This window comes from Argopecten irradians, chromosome 13, assembly GCF_041381155.1.
Source record: "Argopecten irradians isolate NY chromosome 13, Ai_NY, whole genome shotgun sequence".
Classification (NCBI taxonomy): Eukaryota; Metazoa; Mollusca; class Bivalvia; order Pectinida; family Pectinidae; genus Argopecten; species Argopecten irradians.
In genome coordinates this window covers 31,360,498-31,377,108 of record NC_091146.1, presented here as the reverse complement: position 1 = coordinate 31,377,108, position 16,611 = coordinate 31,360,498, and the positions used below count along the sequence as shown (strand labels likewise).

The 16,611-nt window shown below is 36.0% G+C and overlaps 2 protein-coding genes across 2 annotated transcripts; both read right to left on the bottom strand.

Moving 5' to 3' along the window:
* Positions 1 to 5,902: 5,902 nt before the first annotated feature.
* LOC138305808 (uncharacterized) lies at positions 5,903 to 7,380 on the bottom strand. The gene is made up of 2 exons (XM_069246074.1): positions 6,837 to 7,380; positions 5,903 to 6,732 (listed from the first exon to the last, which is right to left on the bottom strand). The coding sequence occupies exons 1-2, from the start codon at positions 7,378 to 7,380 to the stop codon at positions 5,903 to 5,905; spliced, it is 1,374 nt and encodes a 457-aa protein (XP_069102175.1).
* Positions 7,381 to 9,717: 2,337 nt separating this feature from the next.
* LOC138305807 (uncharacterized) lies at positions 9,718 to 11,232 on the bottom strand. Its single transcript, XM_069246073.1, has one exon. The coding sequence runs from the start codon at positions 11,230 to 11,232 to the stop codon at positions 9,718 to 9,720; it is 1,515 nt and encodes a 504-aa protein (XP_069102174.1).
* Positions 11,233 to 16,611: the final 5,379 nt, after the last annotated feature.

The following is a 16,611-nucleotide window of genomic DNA, read 5'->3' as shown; positions in this document are numbered from 1 at the left end:
ATTTCTTTAAAAAAAAGTAGCCCCTTTACGTTGCATAGAACATTTTCATACGCAAGTCCAAAGTTCAATGTTACCATGCAGTTATGGTAAACAAAATCGGCTAGTACTTGCGTATAGTGAACAAGCCTAGCAAGTGTAAATATAAAACAATGACTCACGTATTCATGGAATACCATCACTGTAAAGTACGGTTTGCAATTACATTGTATGATTAAAGGCCCATTATATGTAACTTTTTTGTTTTTTCTCTCCAATCACAAGCATAAACATAACAATGGCCTAGAATAAAGATGAAAGACGTGTATTTTGACATTATTCATAAATGACATTATTCATTAAACATACCTACCTTCTTGAAACAGTCGCCATTGCAAACCCGACAATTACCAAACCGTATTTGTTTATGTTTTTCACGTACAAAGTCGATCGGGTTACGTGATATTTTCCGGAAATAAAGACCTTCCGTGAATTTCTTTGTATCTAGAGTTGGACACTTGTTTTTTATTTATTTTTTTCGAAACTTCACTGTTGGTCTCATTAACAACTTAACTGGCTTTAGTCATCATATTATGCAGAGAGAACATGGTGATTTTCATTTGAACACTAAATGATGTTTAATCGTTTATATATATATATGCTTATAGACACTTAAATGTATATGCGCAATCATTACTTCCTTTCCACATAGGGCATAATGCCATGGATTCTTTCGGGCACAATAATTATTTTTAATATTTTTCTTTTGAAGTAAATTCAGAAGCTCAAACTTTGCAATGATGGTAATGGCGTAAATTAAGTAATTTTAGTACATGAAGAAAAAAACTAATTTATTTACACCTGTTTTTGATAGGGAAAGTACCTTTCGTCAGCGATGGAACGATGCTTATTTACTTTACTTATCATTATCTTTGTGTGTTTGTCATAGTGTGATCACAGGGGCACGAAATACTGCTTATATAATATTATTGATCTTGTCATGGTACCATAACGGAGACATTCTGTCGTCGTCGTGTGTCGTCACACGCCACACAGGGATATGACACAAACTAATTGTATTCTCGTTCGGTAGGGCAGTTTTGAAAAACTCGCCCAATAAACGTGGTAAAACGGTTAATTGGCAAACTTTGATCCTATTGACCCATACCAAGCATAGTCTGGAGACGCGGTGGGCTAGTGGTTAAGATATACCTCGTCATATTATCACAACCCCCCCCCCCCCTTCTTTCTCCCTCTGAGTTGCAAGTACATGTATAAATCTCTGCTGGTTGTTGGTATTTCTCTTGGTACTCTGGTTGTCCTCCACAATAAAACCTGACCCTGACTGTTGTTTATAATGAGGTAAAAACGGTATAAAGCTAGTATATCAATAATAATATATATTCAGCCACTATAGGGCCTTCTTCAGTCCGAAATAACACTAACACAACGTGTTCGTCTACATGTTTGTTTACATCTCCTGTTGTTATTAGGACGTAACGCTAACTAAACCAAAGTATAGCTACACGGTATAGTTTATAGATTAGGCCAAGTGATTTTGACTTGTGTTTTACATCCCGAGGGTTGAGATATCCTGTCTGGTAAATGATTCTTTTTCTCGTACCCTGTGCGCCACTTTGTGTCTCTGATTATGCCCTATCTGCAATAAAAGCAATGATGACATGACCTAAATATATTGCTGGTGTCGCCTAATAATTGCATTGTTGTCGTGACGTCATGCTTATGTTATGATACTAGTACTGTTGCCGTGACCTCATAGCCTGATGTGAACGTACATGTGTCTTGTCTTTAGCCTAGTGCGAGATTTAAACGCTCACTTTGACAAACGGTCCCGAGATTAGATAGCACTTTTAAGTTAGCGATATTCGTTTTTATAGGATGTTGTAGCATCATTATAGACTAAATTATTAAGAAGACGTCGAACAATTAAAATCATGAAAAAGGAAGATTTAAACGCGTTCTAATGAACTACGTCATCATCCTATTTACAGAATAATTTTAAATTGTTACATAAGTTATAACCATGTGTATCACATTAATACAAATCTTTGAATATAAAACAATAAGATTCTAGATATACTTACTTGCAACGATGGAAAGGTCCGCCATTTTCGTCTACAGTGCGGGTACCAGATGAGGCTTCGCAAGCGTATATTTCATTTTTCTAGTATATCAATATTCATTAATTTGATATGATCTATCGATTTTGATCTATTTTACTACAATATTCAACGTTCTATGAATGATACACCTGGTAAAAAGCTGTTTTTCCAAAATGATATTTTTATGATGAGGGAAATGGATGACAGATCTAGATATAGATTAATTATACATAATACATAAATAATCAGCGGATAGACATAAATTAAACCTTGGAGATAAATGAGATACACATGATAAAACTAATACAATCAACACATATCATACGTATTTTTAGGAAGTAAATAATCTGGTAAAACCCAATAAACTTGTACTGGTAATCTCTCTACTAGGTTTGGTCCGAATCGTATGACGTATCGTTAACACCCACGGGCATTTCAGTTCGGAAGGAAAGCCAGAGTACTCGGAGGAAAAAAAATGCTACATTCATTGCCAAGTTGACTGAATAGGACCACACAAATGATGGATCCTTTGTCTTTATAACTACATTCAGTAGATTCGTACCATCATATTATACAACTGCATTGTGTTTTAACCTGCAAAATGAAGTTGTCGGAGTCCATGTATGTCTACAACATAGAGTGGACCCTATAGTCCGGAAACCGATAGTCCGGAAAACTCGAAAAGTTCGGACGGAAATGTTATGAAATGGATTACCGCAACGTGACATATTGAATAAAAACGCAAAATTCGGCAGTCCGAAACATTCGTAATTCTGACGGTTTAGGATAGGATCGAAGGTATCCGGATTACCGAGAATCCACTACTATATTCTGTTGACTCTTAAAACCAATTTAAAATTAATAACGATCGGATGATCAGTCATATGAACATTTTTTTCTATATCAAATGAATATTTAAGCAAATTGATTTTTTTTAATTCTCAGTCTCGAGAAGAAAACAATATTAATAAAAAAAATATTGGTCGAGATAAGAAAAAAAATCGATCGAGTTATAAAAAAATATTGTTAAATAAAAAATACTATTGATTGTGTAATGAAAAAAAAACATTCGGTAGTATAACGAAAAGAAAATGGGCTAGTAATAAAGAAAATTCAGTGAACACTCGATAATCCGAAAATCTTCAATCCTACCCTGATCCATCCGGATCACGAATTTTCTGGACTGCCGAATTCGGTATTCTAAATCAATGTGTAACGTAACATTAATCCATTCCCTAATATAATCGTCCGGACTGGAAGTTGTCCTGACTATCGGCATCCGGATTATAGGGGTTCATTGTATTAGCACCGATTAATGCTAATTGTTCCTAACATAACGCATAATGAAAAGATATGTTAGCAAAATTTACAGTAAAAAAATACCAAAATGCGAGTCGCAAATTTACTCAGCAATTTAACTTTGACAGGAAAATTTACTTTGTACAGATAATGTGTTACTTATCAAACATATTACGCCCCAGCGTCCTGTTATTGCCCTGTATCATTTTATATATTGATAGAATATAATCAAAACATGTCTCCGAAGAGGTACTGTTATTTATCACACGAGCTCAGTTGTTCAAAAGTTGGTAAGTCTAGTCACAGTTTAATGAAAATTTTCAAATCAAGATAAAATAATTGCTGGAAATACAAATTTTATAAAATTTTATAAGAATGTTAAGAACTCCATTCTTTAATTACATACTGAGTTCAGGTTTGATGTAATAACAGATTGTGCGGTAAATGAGAAATAAATATTTCACTAATTATGTGTTTAAATTCCGTATAAGGGATATTGCTATGGGTTTATTCGGAATGCAATTAATCATTTGTAATATTTCTATAATTGACGGCAGAGGACGTGTGTTGCTTGCAACACTTTACTGTAAGCTTGTTCGAATCTGTTGATGTATATCAATTGACCAAATTTATACCTGCTTAGCTGTTGTACACAAAGCCTTCAGTTTTGCTATGGCATAACCCAGGGGTGGATACATGTATAACGACAATGATAGTAACCCCTGGAATATCGAGGGTGTTTTTTAGTAATACTCAACTAACTGCTACTACTGTATTTGAACCCGTCTCTTTAAGAGCCCCCTCCTTTGAAGACTCAAGTTCCCTTACTTTGACTTAAATACAGACTAAAACTATGAAAACCTGGAAACTGTTGAGGTACATTTATCTATATTTGATTTATTTTGTAATAAAACTTATTAACGGCTTACTCCGTGCAATGTTGTTTTAAAATCTTGGTTGCCCAAATTTGGTCTTACTAAGCACCCGTGGAAGCTTATTGGGTAATACGCTACAGTAAAACACGTTTATAAATAACGAACACAGTGAATTCATGTTATAACGTAATATTTACAGTTTGCACTGACATGGACGCAATAACCATGCTTACTAGTATTATCATTATCTGCGCATAATGATAGTACAACACGTGCGGTGATTCTATTGTTACGGGAATAGTCGCTGGAGTAGCAACGTCGGGTCATGACCCCACTTTTGGTGGGAACATATGAATGTCTCGATTCCATTCAGCTGTTCAATAGAATTCGTTGACGATGACGAGAGAGAAAAAAAAATATGGGTATTTTATAAAAAACAATACGCAACTGACATTTATTTGCGTGAAAAACTGTAAATATAAGGAATAGATTTTTATTTTGTTGAGGTTATAATGATAATGGAGCCAGTGTAAATTTTATGTAACCCGGCTTCGCCGGGGTTACATAATTTACACGTGCTCCATTATCATTATACCCTCATAACCTCAACAAAATAAAAATATATTCCTTAAGTATTGTGTCCCGTCAAGGTTGTATGATATGTTAGTAGTCACATGACCAAGCCTAACGTGATCTATACGTCATACACATAAGTTGATGACGTAAAGATTTCTGCGTTCTCTACTTGTACACTCCAACAAATGGCTTGTTGGTCCCAAGAGATTCGTTATAACCGTGTTTTACTGTATACATATATTGCAGCTCCATTTGGGTCAGATGACGATGTAAGTAAGTTAAGTGTTATGGTAAACCAATTAAATCATAGCGTATCAAATTATGAAAGTTGTTTAGATAATGTAATACTATATTTCCTAAAACATTTCAGCATATCATCATATTGCGTCATAATGACCGTATGCTTTATATTAATCATAGTATACTGGAAATGATATACAATTCAATATGAAAAAATAAATATTAGTTCATCTTTTTTTCCATACTAATTGACCGTTACTCGTTTCATATCTCTATCGGATATCTTATTTAATTTCTATATGAGATATCTTTTATACTTTTTAAGATATTTTATAAAGATATAAGATATCTTATATAGATTATAGATATAAGATATCTCATATGTATATAAGATATCTTATATAATTATATAAGATATCTTATATAATTATATAAGATATCTTATATAATTCGATTAAATACGGGATAGGCCTTGCTCCTTCAATAAATGTTAAATTGGCTTGCCGTATAGATTGTTATTCGAGTTACAATGTACAAAGACGTGTATTAATGCTAACGGGATGACAGATAAATAGAATAACGCCCGTGGTTAGTGATAGAGGCGAAGTGCGGACAAAAAGAACATAAATAGATATCTTACTTTTTCTGTGGAGTTGAATCCATATGACCGCTATGCACAGATGTAAAACGCATATTGCAATATTTTAAATCCAATCATAAAAAGTTAAAGGATAACTGAATATTGAATCCGCAGCTTTTATGATGTCATTGTCACAGTAACTGATCACTCCGTCATAGGGATATCTTCCTGATTTATTGAAGTAGTTTGACATTGTCTGTGCCAGACATTGAATCAATCGCTATCCACAAGACCTTCTTTCCGACTATACTAACAGCCAGTGGATGGTCACTATCTGTTTGGATGATTCTGAGAAAATGTCCAGTTCCGCTGAGGAATATCAGCCTCTGATTGTTCCAATCACCAATGATGATGTTTCCGTTACTATCACATACTATACACGTAGGAATAAATGGTCGATCTTTCTTCTTTAAAGTTTGCCTGAATATACTTGGAATGTCACCTGTATAGACAAACAGTTCATGGAAAGCGGTATCCATGACAACAACGCATTGTCTTTTATCACCACCAGAGTGTCGAATAATCACTGCAATGTTATGAGTGAGAGGACTTTGTGCGATCCTGTATGGTGAGCATGCTGACGAAGTAAGAACACTCTGGCCGTCTGCGGTAAATTCGGCGATGTGATTAGACATGCCCACAATGACATGGTCACTGACAGTGACACATAGGCATCTGGGTGTTTCTGTGGTTACAAATCTTTGCACTAGTTTTCCATCCACAAATTCCATGATGTTTTGTTCCTGGTCACATGCCCATAATCGCCGTGTCGTTGGTGACGTGCAGATGTCAGTAAGTGTAGCGTTATGTACGATCGACTGTTTGATTGAACCCTTTCTGTCCAGGAGAGTTAAGGAGGTACTGACACTTGTCCAGGCCTGGCTACATGATGTGGAACATATCGAGGAGATGTTACAAGGAGACTTCCACTCTTCCACAACCTTAGGTTCTGAGATTGGCGTCTTCCCGGTGCCATCTACGTCGGATTGCCGCTGTGTGACATCTGATAACGGTATTTGACATCTCCTAAAGCTAGGGTCAGGTGATGCAGAGGATCGTTATTTGGAGTGAAGATAACACTACTAAAGACTGGTTTTACAGGAATACGTATCTCAGATCCTATTTCAAATTCTGTGTCGTGGATTTCTATTACAGAGCTACGCTGAAGTACGTTTCTGCATTCCTGTATGTGTTCTTTGAGTCGCTTGTCACATATTTCAAGGTCCTGTTTGTATTGTTGTATAATTTTGGCGTTGTTCGCTTTCATTTCCTGATAGAAAGACAGTGTATTTGAAGTAAACTTATCAATGCCTTGTTTTAGTTTCTGAGCTTGAGAATTTAGCTGATATGACAGTTTGTCGAATGTACTGTCGTTGTCCTGTAGTAGTGTATCGACAGAAGCAATGCACAACCCGATTTGAATCAGTTCATTTCTCTCTGTTCTATCTATAAATTTTACTATATCTTTCTGCTTCTGGCGAGTGACTTCACGCAATTCACACACAGTATGGCTAAAATGAACAGTTGAAAGACATTCGAGACACGCCAATTCCTTACATCGTCTACAATATATTTTCAGTTTCCTCCCTTTATGGTGATGACAAGTTGTCTGCCCTTTCTTGTGGGATGATACGTGTATGGATGCTGCCATTTTTATAACTTCTTAAAATTGATCAAGGTGATCTGTCATGTCACAGTATGTTTTGGTGTGATGAAGAGAGGTTTTCTTCGATACCTTCCTTCCTTTGGGCAATAGGCCTATAAACACCATCGTCCTAACGACAGAACATTGATTAATCGTAATGTCATATTAAACTTACTTTAGTTTGAATTCCCAAACACATCGACTTCCTGGATGTCAATCGATAGATATTTTCTTTCATGGTTCTTCTTCATGGTATGAACTCCTCTTTCCAAAAATTTATATGAGAAAAAAAGTTTAATACAAAGAAAAATTTTGACTTCTCAGAGGGAGTACATCCTTAAAGCGCGTTCTTACCATGGTAATTTTTTCGATTTAAAGTAACCTTCATTTAAAAAATGATAATTCTAGTGATAATTGTGTCGTCATAATCATATGTGCAGCCCTGCTCGATCTGAACATACCGGCTTCACACCAACGGCACATTGTTTTGTAACTCAAAATAATAATGAATTAATTGTCTTGCTAAGACATATAAACAAAGTAATCTTTTAAGCAGACATTTTTGACACACACACACATAAATGCATGTCACGTATTGTAAGTCCCCTAATGGTACAATGTATCTAAGCTGTAGCTTACATTTGCTCAATATGCAATAACTACTATTTAAAGGTTTGAACAATTATGTGCCTTGAACGATTTATGAAATGCGTCCGCGCGCAGCGGAATTTTTTTTTTAGAATGAACTTTATGCGAATCTGATGGCTACGACAATGAACCTCTTTTCATCTTTCAAAATAAGCAATTTTTTAGAATCAAGTTCCGTTCGGCGACAAATGGGTGATCGCAAAACAAAGACATGATGTTCGCTCCCTGTCCGTTCCTGAGGTGAACGGGGGCATTAGTGCCCGGCCTTCCCCCTCTGCCTCCACCGCTTTCGCAACTCCCTGTGTAATTACGTATAAATAATATTAACTTCGTCTCCAACAATTTGTCTGATTGAAATCGAGGTGATCTTACTCGGACGAACGCCATGGCTACTGAGCGGCCCGAAGGTCTGACGCAGTGTGGCGTCACTATTTCGTTATACTTTTTATATTGAAACTATGGTTATTAACATTATATTTCCGCTCTGCTAGTTATCAGAATTGATGAATACATTGAAATCACATGTTATTTATTCATTACTATTTCAATCAACAAACACATGGATTAGTCTATTGATGAGTGAACAATAAGTCGTGTACATGTGAACGCGCGCTACACTGCTTACGCAAGTTGCTGGCACATTCAACACTGAAATCTCTAGACACAAGTATATTTTAAAGCAACTAAAGAAATTATAATATACATAAAATTTCCCCTGTAACCTCTAAGAAACAATAAGAATACTATTTAAAAGTCAGAATCTTGTCTTCAGTATGAAAGTGTATCACTTCTACTGCACATCGTAAACGATTTGTGTAGCAGGGCTGAACGTGATCTTTTTAGCTATAACCGTGTTTTACTGTATACATATATTGCAGAAATCATTTGGGTCAGATGACGATGTAAGTAAGTTAAGTAAGTTAAGTGTTATGGTAAACCAATTAAATCATAGCGTATCAAATTATGAAAGTTGTTTAGATAATGTAATACTATATTTCCTAAAACATTTCAGCATATCATCATATTGCGTCATAATGACCGTATGCTTTATATTAATCATAGTATACTGGAAATGATATACAATTCAATATGAAAAAATAAATATTAGTTCATCTTTTTTTCCATACTAATTGACCGTTACTCGTTTCATATCTCTATCGGATATCTTATTTAATTTCTATATGAGATATCTTTTATACTTTTTAAGATATTTTATAAAGATATAAGATATCTTATATAGATTATAGATATAAGATATCTCATATGTATATAAGATATCTTATATAATATATAAAGATATCTTATATAATTATATAAGATATCTTATATAATTCGATTAAATACGGGATAGGCCTTGCTCCTTCAATAAATGTTAAATTGGCTTGCCATATAGATTGTTATTCGAGTTACAATGTACAAAGACGTGTATTAATGCTAACGGGATGACAGATAAATAGAATAACGCCCGTGGTTAGTGATAGAGGCGAAGTGCGGACAAAAAGAACATAAATAGATATCTTACTTTTTCTGTGGAGTTGAATCCATATGACCGCTATGCACAGATGTAAAACGCATATTGCAATATTTTAAATCCAATCATAAAAAGTTAAAGGATAACTGAATATTGAATCCGCAGCTTTTATGATGTCATTGTCACAGTAACTGATCACTCCGTCATAGGGATATCTTCCTGATTTATTGAAGTAGTTTGACATTGTCTGTGCCAGACATTGAATCAATCGCTATCCACAAGACCTTCTTTCCGACTATACTAACAGCCAGTGGATGGTCACTATCTGTTTGGATGATTCTGAGAAAATGTCCAGTTCCGCTGAGGAATATCAGCCTCTGATTGTTCCAATCACCAATGATGATGTTTCCGTTACTATCACATACTATACACGTAGGAATAAATGGTCGATCTTTCTTCTTTAAAGTTTGCCTGAATATACTGGGAATGTCACCTGTATAGACAAACAGTTCATGGAAAGCGGTATCCATGACAACAACGCATTGTCTTTTATCACCACCAGAGTGTCGAATAATCACTGCAATGTTATGAGTGAGAGGACTTTGTGCGATCCTGTATGGTGAGCATGCTGACGAAGTAAGAACACTCTGGCCGTCTGCGGTAAATTCGGCGATGTGATTAGACATGCCCACAATGACATGGTCACTGACAGTGACACATAGGCATCTGGGTGTTTCTGTGGTTACAAATCTTTGCACTAGTTTTCCATCCACAAATTCCATGATGTTTTGTTCCTGGTCACATGCCCATAATCGCCGTGTCGTTGGTGACGTGCAGATGTCAGTAAGTGTAGCGTTATGTACGATCGACTGTTTGAATGAACCCTTTCTGTCCAGGAGAGTTAAGGAGGTACTGACACTTGTCCAGGCCTGGCTACATGATGTGGAACATATCGAGGAGATGTTACAAGGAGACTTCCACTCTTCCACAACCTTAGGTTCTGAGATTGGCGTCTTCCCGGTGCCATCTACGTCGGATTGCCGCTGTGTGACATCTGATAACGGTACAGGACGGCCTTGGACAGTCCATGATTGACTTTGATATTTGACATCTCCTAAAGCTAGGGTCAGGTGATGCAGAGGATCGTTATTTGGAGTGAAGATAACACTACTAAAGACTGGTTTTACAGGAATACGTATCTCAGATCCTATTTCAAATTCTGTGTCGTGGATTTCTATTACAGAGCTACGCTGAAGTACGTTTCTGCATTCCTGTATGTGTTCTTTGAGTCGCTTGTCACATATTTCAAGGTCCTGTTTGTATTGTTGTATAATTTTGGCGTTGTTCGCTTTCATTTCCTGATAGAAAGACAGTGTATTTGAAGTAAACTTATCAATGTCTTGTTTTAGTTTCTGAGCTTGAGAATTTAGCTGATATGACAGTTTGTCGAATGTACTGTCGTTGTCCTGTAGTAGTGTATCGACAGAAGCAATGCACAACCCGATTTGAATCAGTTCATTTCTCTCTGTTCTATCTATAAATTTTACTATATCTTTCTGCTTCTGGCGAGTGACCTCACGCAATTCACACACAGTATGGCTAAGATGAACAGTTGAAAGACATTCGAGACACGCCAATTCCTTACATCGTCTACAATATATTTTCAGTTTCCTCCCTTTATGGTGATGACAAGTTGTCTGCCCTTTCTTGTGGGATGATACGTGTATGGATGCTGCCATTTTTATAACTTCTTAAAATTGATCAAGGTGATCTGTCATGTCACAGTATGTTTTGGTGTGATGAAGAAAGGTTTTCTTCGATACCTTCCTTCCTTTGGGCAATAGGCCTATAAACACCATCGTCCTAACGACAGAACATTGATTAATCGTAATGACCGATTGAATTGGTCAATTCGCATTATTGATTTTATAGATAAAAAGTGGAAATGACAGTGTTATTTAACTCATTTCAGACCATTGTCTCAAAGTAAAACAGTACACATGTGCATCTCAAAATGTATGGATGCAATATTGTTAACATTTTGGAGTCTAAATATTTTCATGTAAATCAATTTTCGCGACAAAATGGTAAGCAAACTATCACCATATTTGGAAGTGACACACAATCACCTGATCACTAGTTTCCCACAATGCAATTCTATATTTAGGCCAATGGCATGAATGAAGAATAAGCACGTGACTTGTTTTACTACGTTTACTACCAATGTATATTTATGAAATTCCACGTGGTTCTCGACTTTAGAGGTAAAACCACGGTGGAATTTTTATCCCAAAGATTGAATCAATAATAACTGTACATGGCAAATAAAATCTAATAAAAATCCGTTATGACATTATATAAATGTAGCGGGGATGTAAATATTGATGTACATGTACAAGATGTACATGTACATATACACTGTACAAGGCAAGCTAAGAAGTTAAGCTGGTTTCCCAATGTGTATTGTGTACCTGACCTGTGACCTTTGTATGGCTCTGTACTGTGGTAGTGTTTCTGTCATGCATTTACTTATCGTGACTTTTGTCCTATATCTGTGCCTGTGTTTCCTCTGTCGTGATTGGCTGTCTAGTCTCGGGTATTGATAAGTTGCTTTTATTCACAGGGGTGAGTCGGGAGTAGTTTGACGTCATTTCAAACTGGGATCAACATGATCCTGTAAGTGTTACATAACAAACGATTCGGCGTAAAATAGATGCAAGCATATATTTATGAAATTCAATATGTACTACGTAAAAAAATATATATATATAGAGAGAGAGAGAGAAATATCTCTATTTAAGTATAAATGTATTGTCTCACTAGTTGTCCTGTTATTGTGTATATGTCCATGTCAAAACGCCATGCTTTTATTTCAGGAGAGGAATTAATATAAGCTCTTAGCTTGTTTTCCCATCCTAGCTGTATGTATGTATTGGTGTATATGTATGTATATATTTGAATAAATATTGTTTAAACTAATCTCATCTGTTGGCCATCTTTTGAAATGAAACCACGATCCGCGGGGGATTTTTACTACACTGTATTATAGTACAAAACACGCGGTCTTTTGTAGTAAAAAAAGTAGTAAACAAGTCACGTGCCTATACCTCATTCATGCCATTGGCCGAAATATGGCTTTGTATCGTGGGTAAGGAGTGATCACATGATTGTGTGTTTACCTCTAAATATAGTGATTTGTCTCTGAACTGTTATTTAGTATATATAATTTGTTCTTTTGAATGAGATCTTATTTTCTTTGTGTTTTATTTATCTATTCTGATACCAAAAGTAGGTAAATATCAATTCAGAATTCTACGAATTTAGCCGGGGGTAGCCGATCTTCGCTGATCCTAGATTAGACGGCTAGACCGATTGAATTGGTCAATTCGCATTATAGAATTGTTAGATAATAAGTGGAAATGACAGCTTTATAACTCATTTCAGACCAGTGTTTAAGTAAAACAGTACATGTATGTGCATGTCAAAATGTTTGCATGCAATATTGATAACATTTTGGAGTCTAAATATTGACAAGTAAATCAATTTTCGCGACAAAATGGTAAGCAATCTATCACTATATTTGGAAGTAAACACACAATCACCTGATCACTAGTTACCCACAATGCAATTCTATATTTAGGCCAATGGCATGAATGAGGAATAAGCACGTGACTTGTTTTACTACGTTTACTACCAATGTCAGCTGAATGTTATTTATGAAAATTCACGTGGTTCTCGACTTTGGAGGTAAAACCACGGTGGAATTTTCATCCCAAAGGTTGAATCAATAATAACTGTACATGGCAAATAAGACCCTAATAAAAACCCGTTATGCCTTTATATAAATGTAGCGGGGATGTACATTGATGTACATGTACAAGATGTATTTATATGGACCAGGCAAGCTAACAAGTTAAGCTGATTTCCCAATGTGTATTGTGTACCTGTCCTGTAATCTTTGTATAGCTCTATACTGTGGTAGTGTTTCTGTCGTGCATTTATTTATTTCATTTCAACCAATTTTATTGAATCAATCAAAAGGATTTGGCAACAGGCTATGCCTATATACACTGTAAGGCCTTTCCTAGCCAGAAACTATAATCAAATTTAAGTATATACATGTATTAAGTTGAAGAATATTATAGTTACTATTAATATGCCAAGTATTATTCTCTTATGGATATATAAGTTTGGGAATAAATTTCAAATAGATATTTTTATATATAATATAATTGTACAAGGGAGATAATTCATTAATAGACTGAATAATATTATAGTAGTAAGATAGTAATTAGTTATGTAATATAACAAACTAGTAAGCCGCTATTTTTTTTGAAGTTTTCTCATTTTTAACCAGGCCACATGGGATTTGAACTTGCAACCCAGAGGTGGAGAGCTTGTGGTAATATATGTTAGGACAATCTTAACCAGTCGGCCACCGCGGTTATACCGACACAGTCTGTACACTATACTTATAAAGTAATATAGTATTACATTTATCTACACTTTTCTATTCTGTACCTAAATCATCTACGGTTCATGACGAGTGTATATCTAGCGATATTATGCAGGCACGGATCACAGAGACCTGGCACGAAAAATTTTAACCAACAGTATACATATATATATTATAGTATCATAACATATATATGTATACTATTGGTTAAAAATTTTCGTGCCAGGTCCCTGTGGCACGAATAGATGTGAGCCAAGGTCATCCGTTTAAATGTCGGATTAATTTGCAGATAGCCGATTTAAAATTGATCTTTGTTACATGTTGTGGTATTGATATTGAACGATGTGCCTCCTTACGTATCTGATAATGAAAGTTGCGTAAGTGTATACTGTAAGTGGAAGCTTAAATAAAGTTTAAAGGCCCACTACTTTTCCGAAACAGCTTTTCATTTTTCTAAAGGCCCACTAGCTTTCCGGAGCAAAACTTAAGGGTTTCTTAAAAACATTAATGAACATAAGAAAATACATATCGTTGGCCTAAGATGAGGTAACAACACCAAACATATGCAACTGTGCAGATTAATTTGCTGTCTGGCGCAGTCATAGTCAACTACAATGTACGGCCAGTATTTAGGAAGACGGCGGGAAACATAAGACGACCCGCGTTATATATTACGGAGGAAATCTTGCATATGTTTAATGTTGATACCTCATCTTACTCATCATAGGTAATTGATATATATTTTCTTATGTTATTAAAGTTTTAAAGAAACCTTTATGTTTTACTTCGGAAATATAACGGTTTATTGCTAAAAGAGCTAAATGCAAAATCAAGTTTCAGTCAAACTCCAAAGGTTTTATTCAAACTGCATACATGTATTTACCATTAGAATATATACATCTAGGGATACAGCTTCAAAGAAAAGTTAAGTAACATTTAAATGATTTAGAATCAAGTATCATTTACACAACAAAATTCAAATGAAATTTGTTTTTCCCGTTTGTGTTTTCGCTACTCTTTTATTACATATATAGAGGATCTTAAACGAGTGTTCATGAGTTTTTATTTTTGCGAGCCTTGGCGAGCAAAAGTTAAATTGGAGATGAGTTTCATTCAATCTCATACACGTGAGAAATGAACAGATATTTAAAATACTTTTTATCGCATAACTATATCAGCCAACGTTTGAAGAAATCTACGTATTGCGAAAATTCAGCAGAGGCCGCCATTTTGTACCACCGTCCTCAAAATCTTGACGTCATGTCATTTAATTATTCCTGTTATGACTTCACAATGAATTTCCCGCCAATGATTGTCGCTCTAGATCATATTACACTAGTGATATATGCGAAGCTATGTTTTACTATGAGATAGTCCAGGGGTGGATATGACGTCAGTGATAGTAACCCATGGAATATCGAGAATGATGCTAAAGTAGAACAATCGAGATATAAACAGGACACGACACGAAAAATTCTTAGACAATCAAGAATCCGCGGAAATATGTCGGATTAAAGTTACTTTCTGTAAATGTGTACAGTACATATGCATGCCATTATCATAAAACTTAACGACTATATTTTAGTAGTTTAACATTTTGATTCAAAATGGACACCCCAGATACTACAACCCATAAAATGCCGGCTCTCCCTAACCCCACACTTCTTATATAGGCACTGTCTTTGTGTAAAATCCGGAGAAATTCGCCCTCTCCACTGACAACTAAAACCCTGTTATTCTTCCCCTCGCTTATAACGATATTTCCAGACCTATCATACAGCATGCACGTTGGATCAAACTGTCCATATACACATGGAATATCGCCTCTGTATATGAAGAGTTTCTGGAAATCCGTATCCAAGACGACGACACGTTTCCATTCGTCACCACAGTCACTTTGATAATAATCGGCCACCGCGACATTGTGGGTGAGCGAACACTCTGCGACCCTGTACGGTGAGCACAGTAATGGGTTTTTTTCAGCTCCTGTAGCCATTGTAGTGAGTACCATATGACCTTCTGTGGTGAATTTGGTGATGTGTTTTGACATGCCAACAATGATATGGTTACTAGCGGTAGCACAGATACATTTGAGTGTTTCCTCGGTTCGAAATCTGTGCCGTAGGCGTCCAGATAGTAGTTCCATGACATCGTTGCTTTCATTACATGCCCATAGTCTCTCTGTTACAGGTGACAGACTGCTGTCAATAATCTTAACCTCGTGTGTGACCTCCTGTATCGCTGTGCCGGTCCTGTCCAGGAGAGTCATATTTCTACTAAAGCAAGCACTGGTCCAGGCCTGGTCATCGATAGTGGGACAAATAGAAGTGATGGAACTTGGGGACTTCCATTTCTGAACCAATTTTGTTTCAGACCGTAACGTATTTCTGATTACTGACTTCTTTTTATCCGTTGACCGATGATGTTGTGCAGAGAACATCTTCTGGTCTTCCAATAGTGCGACAGGTCTGTCCTGGTCTGTTGGGGTTTGAACCTGACCTGGGTTATCGAAGTCCTCTGTTCGGCCATGGTCTGTTGAGGTTTGAACCTGACCTGGGTTATTGAAGTCCTCTGTTCGGCCATGGTCTGTTGAGGTTTGAACCTGACCTGGGTTATTGAAGTCCTCTGTTCGGCCACGGTCGGCTGTTTGGACTTGAACTAG

Coding starts and splice junctions, on each gene's coding strand:
- LOC138305807 (XM_069246073.1), bottom strand. CDS start 11,232: ATGGCAGCATCCATACACGTATCATCCCACAAGAAAGGGCAGACAACT.
- LOC138305808 (XM_069246074.1), bottom strand. CDS start 7,380: ATGGCAGCATCCATACACGTATCATCCCACAAGAAAGGGCAGACAACT. Junction 6,733..6,836: donor TGAAATAGGATCTGAGATAC/GTATTCCTGTAA, acceptor TACCGTTATCAG/ATGTCACACAGCGGCAATCC.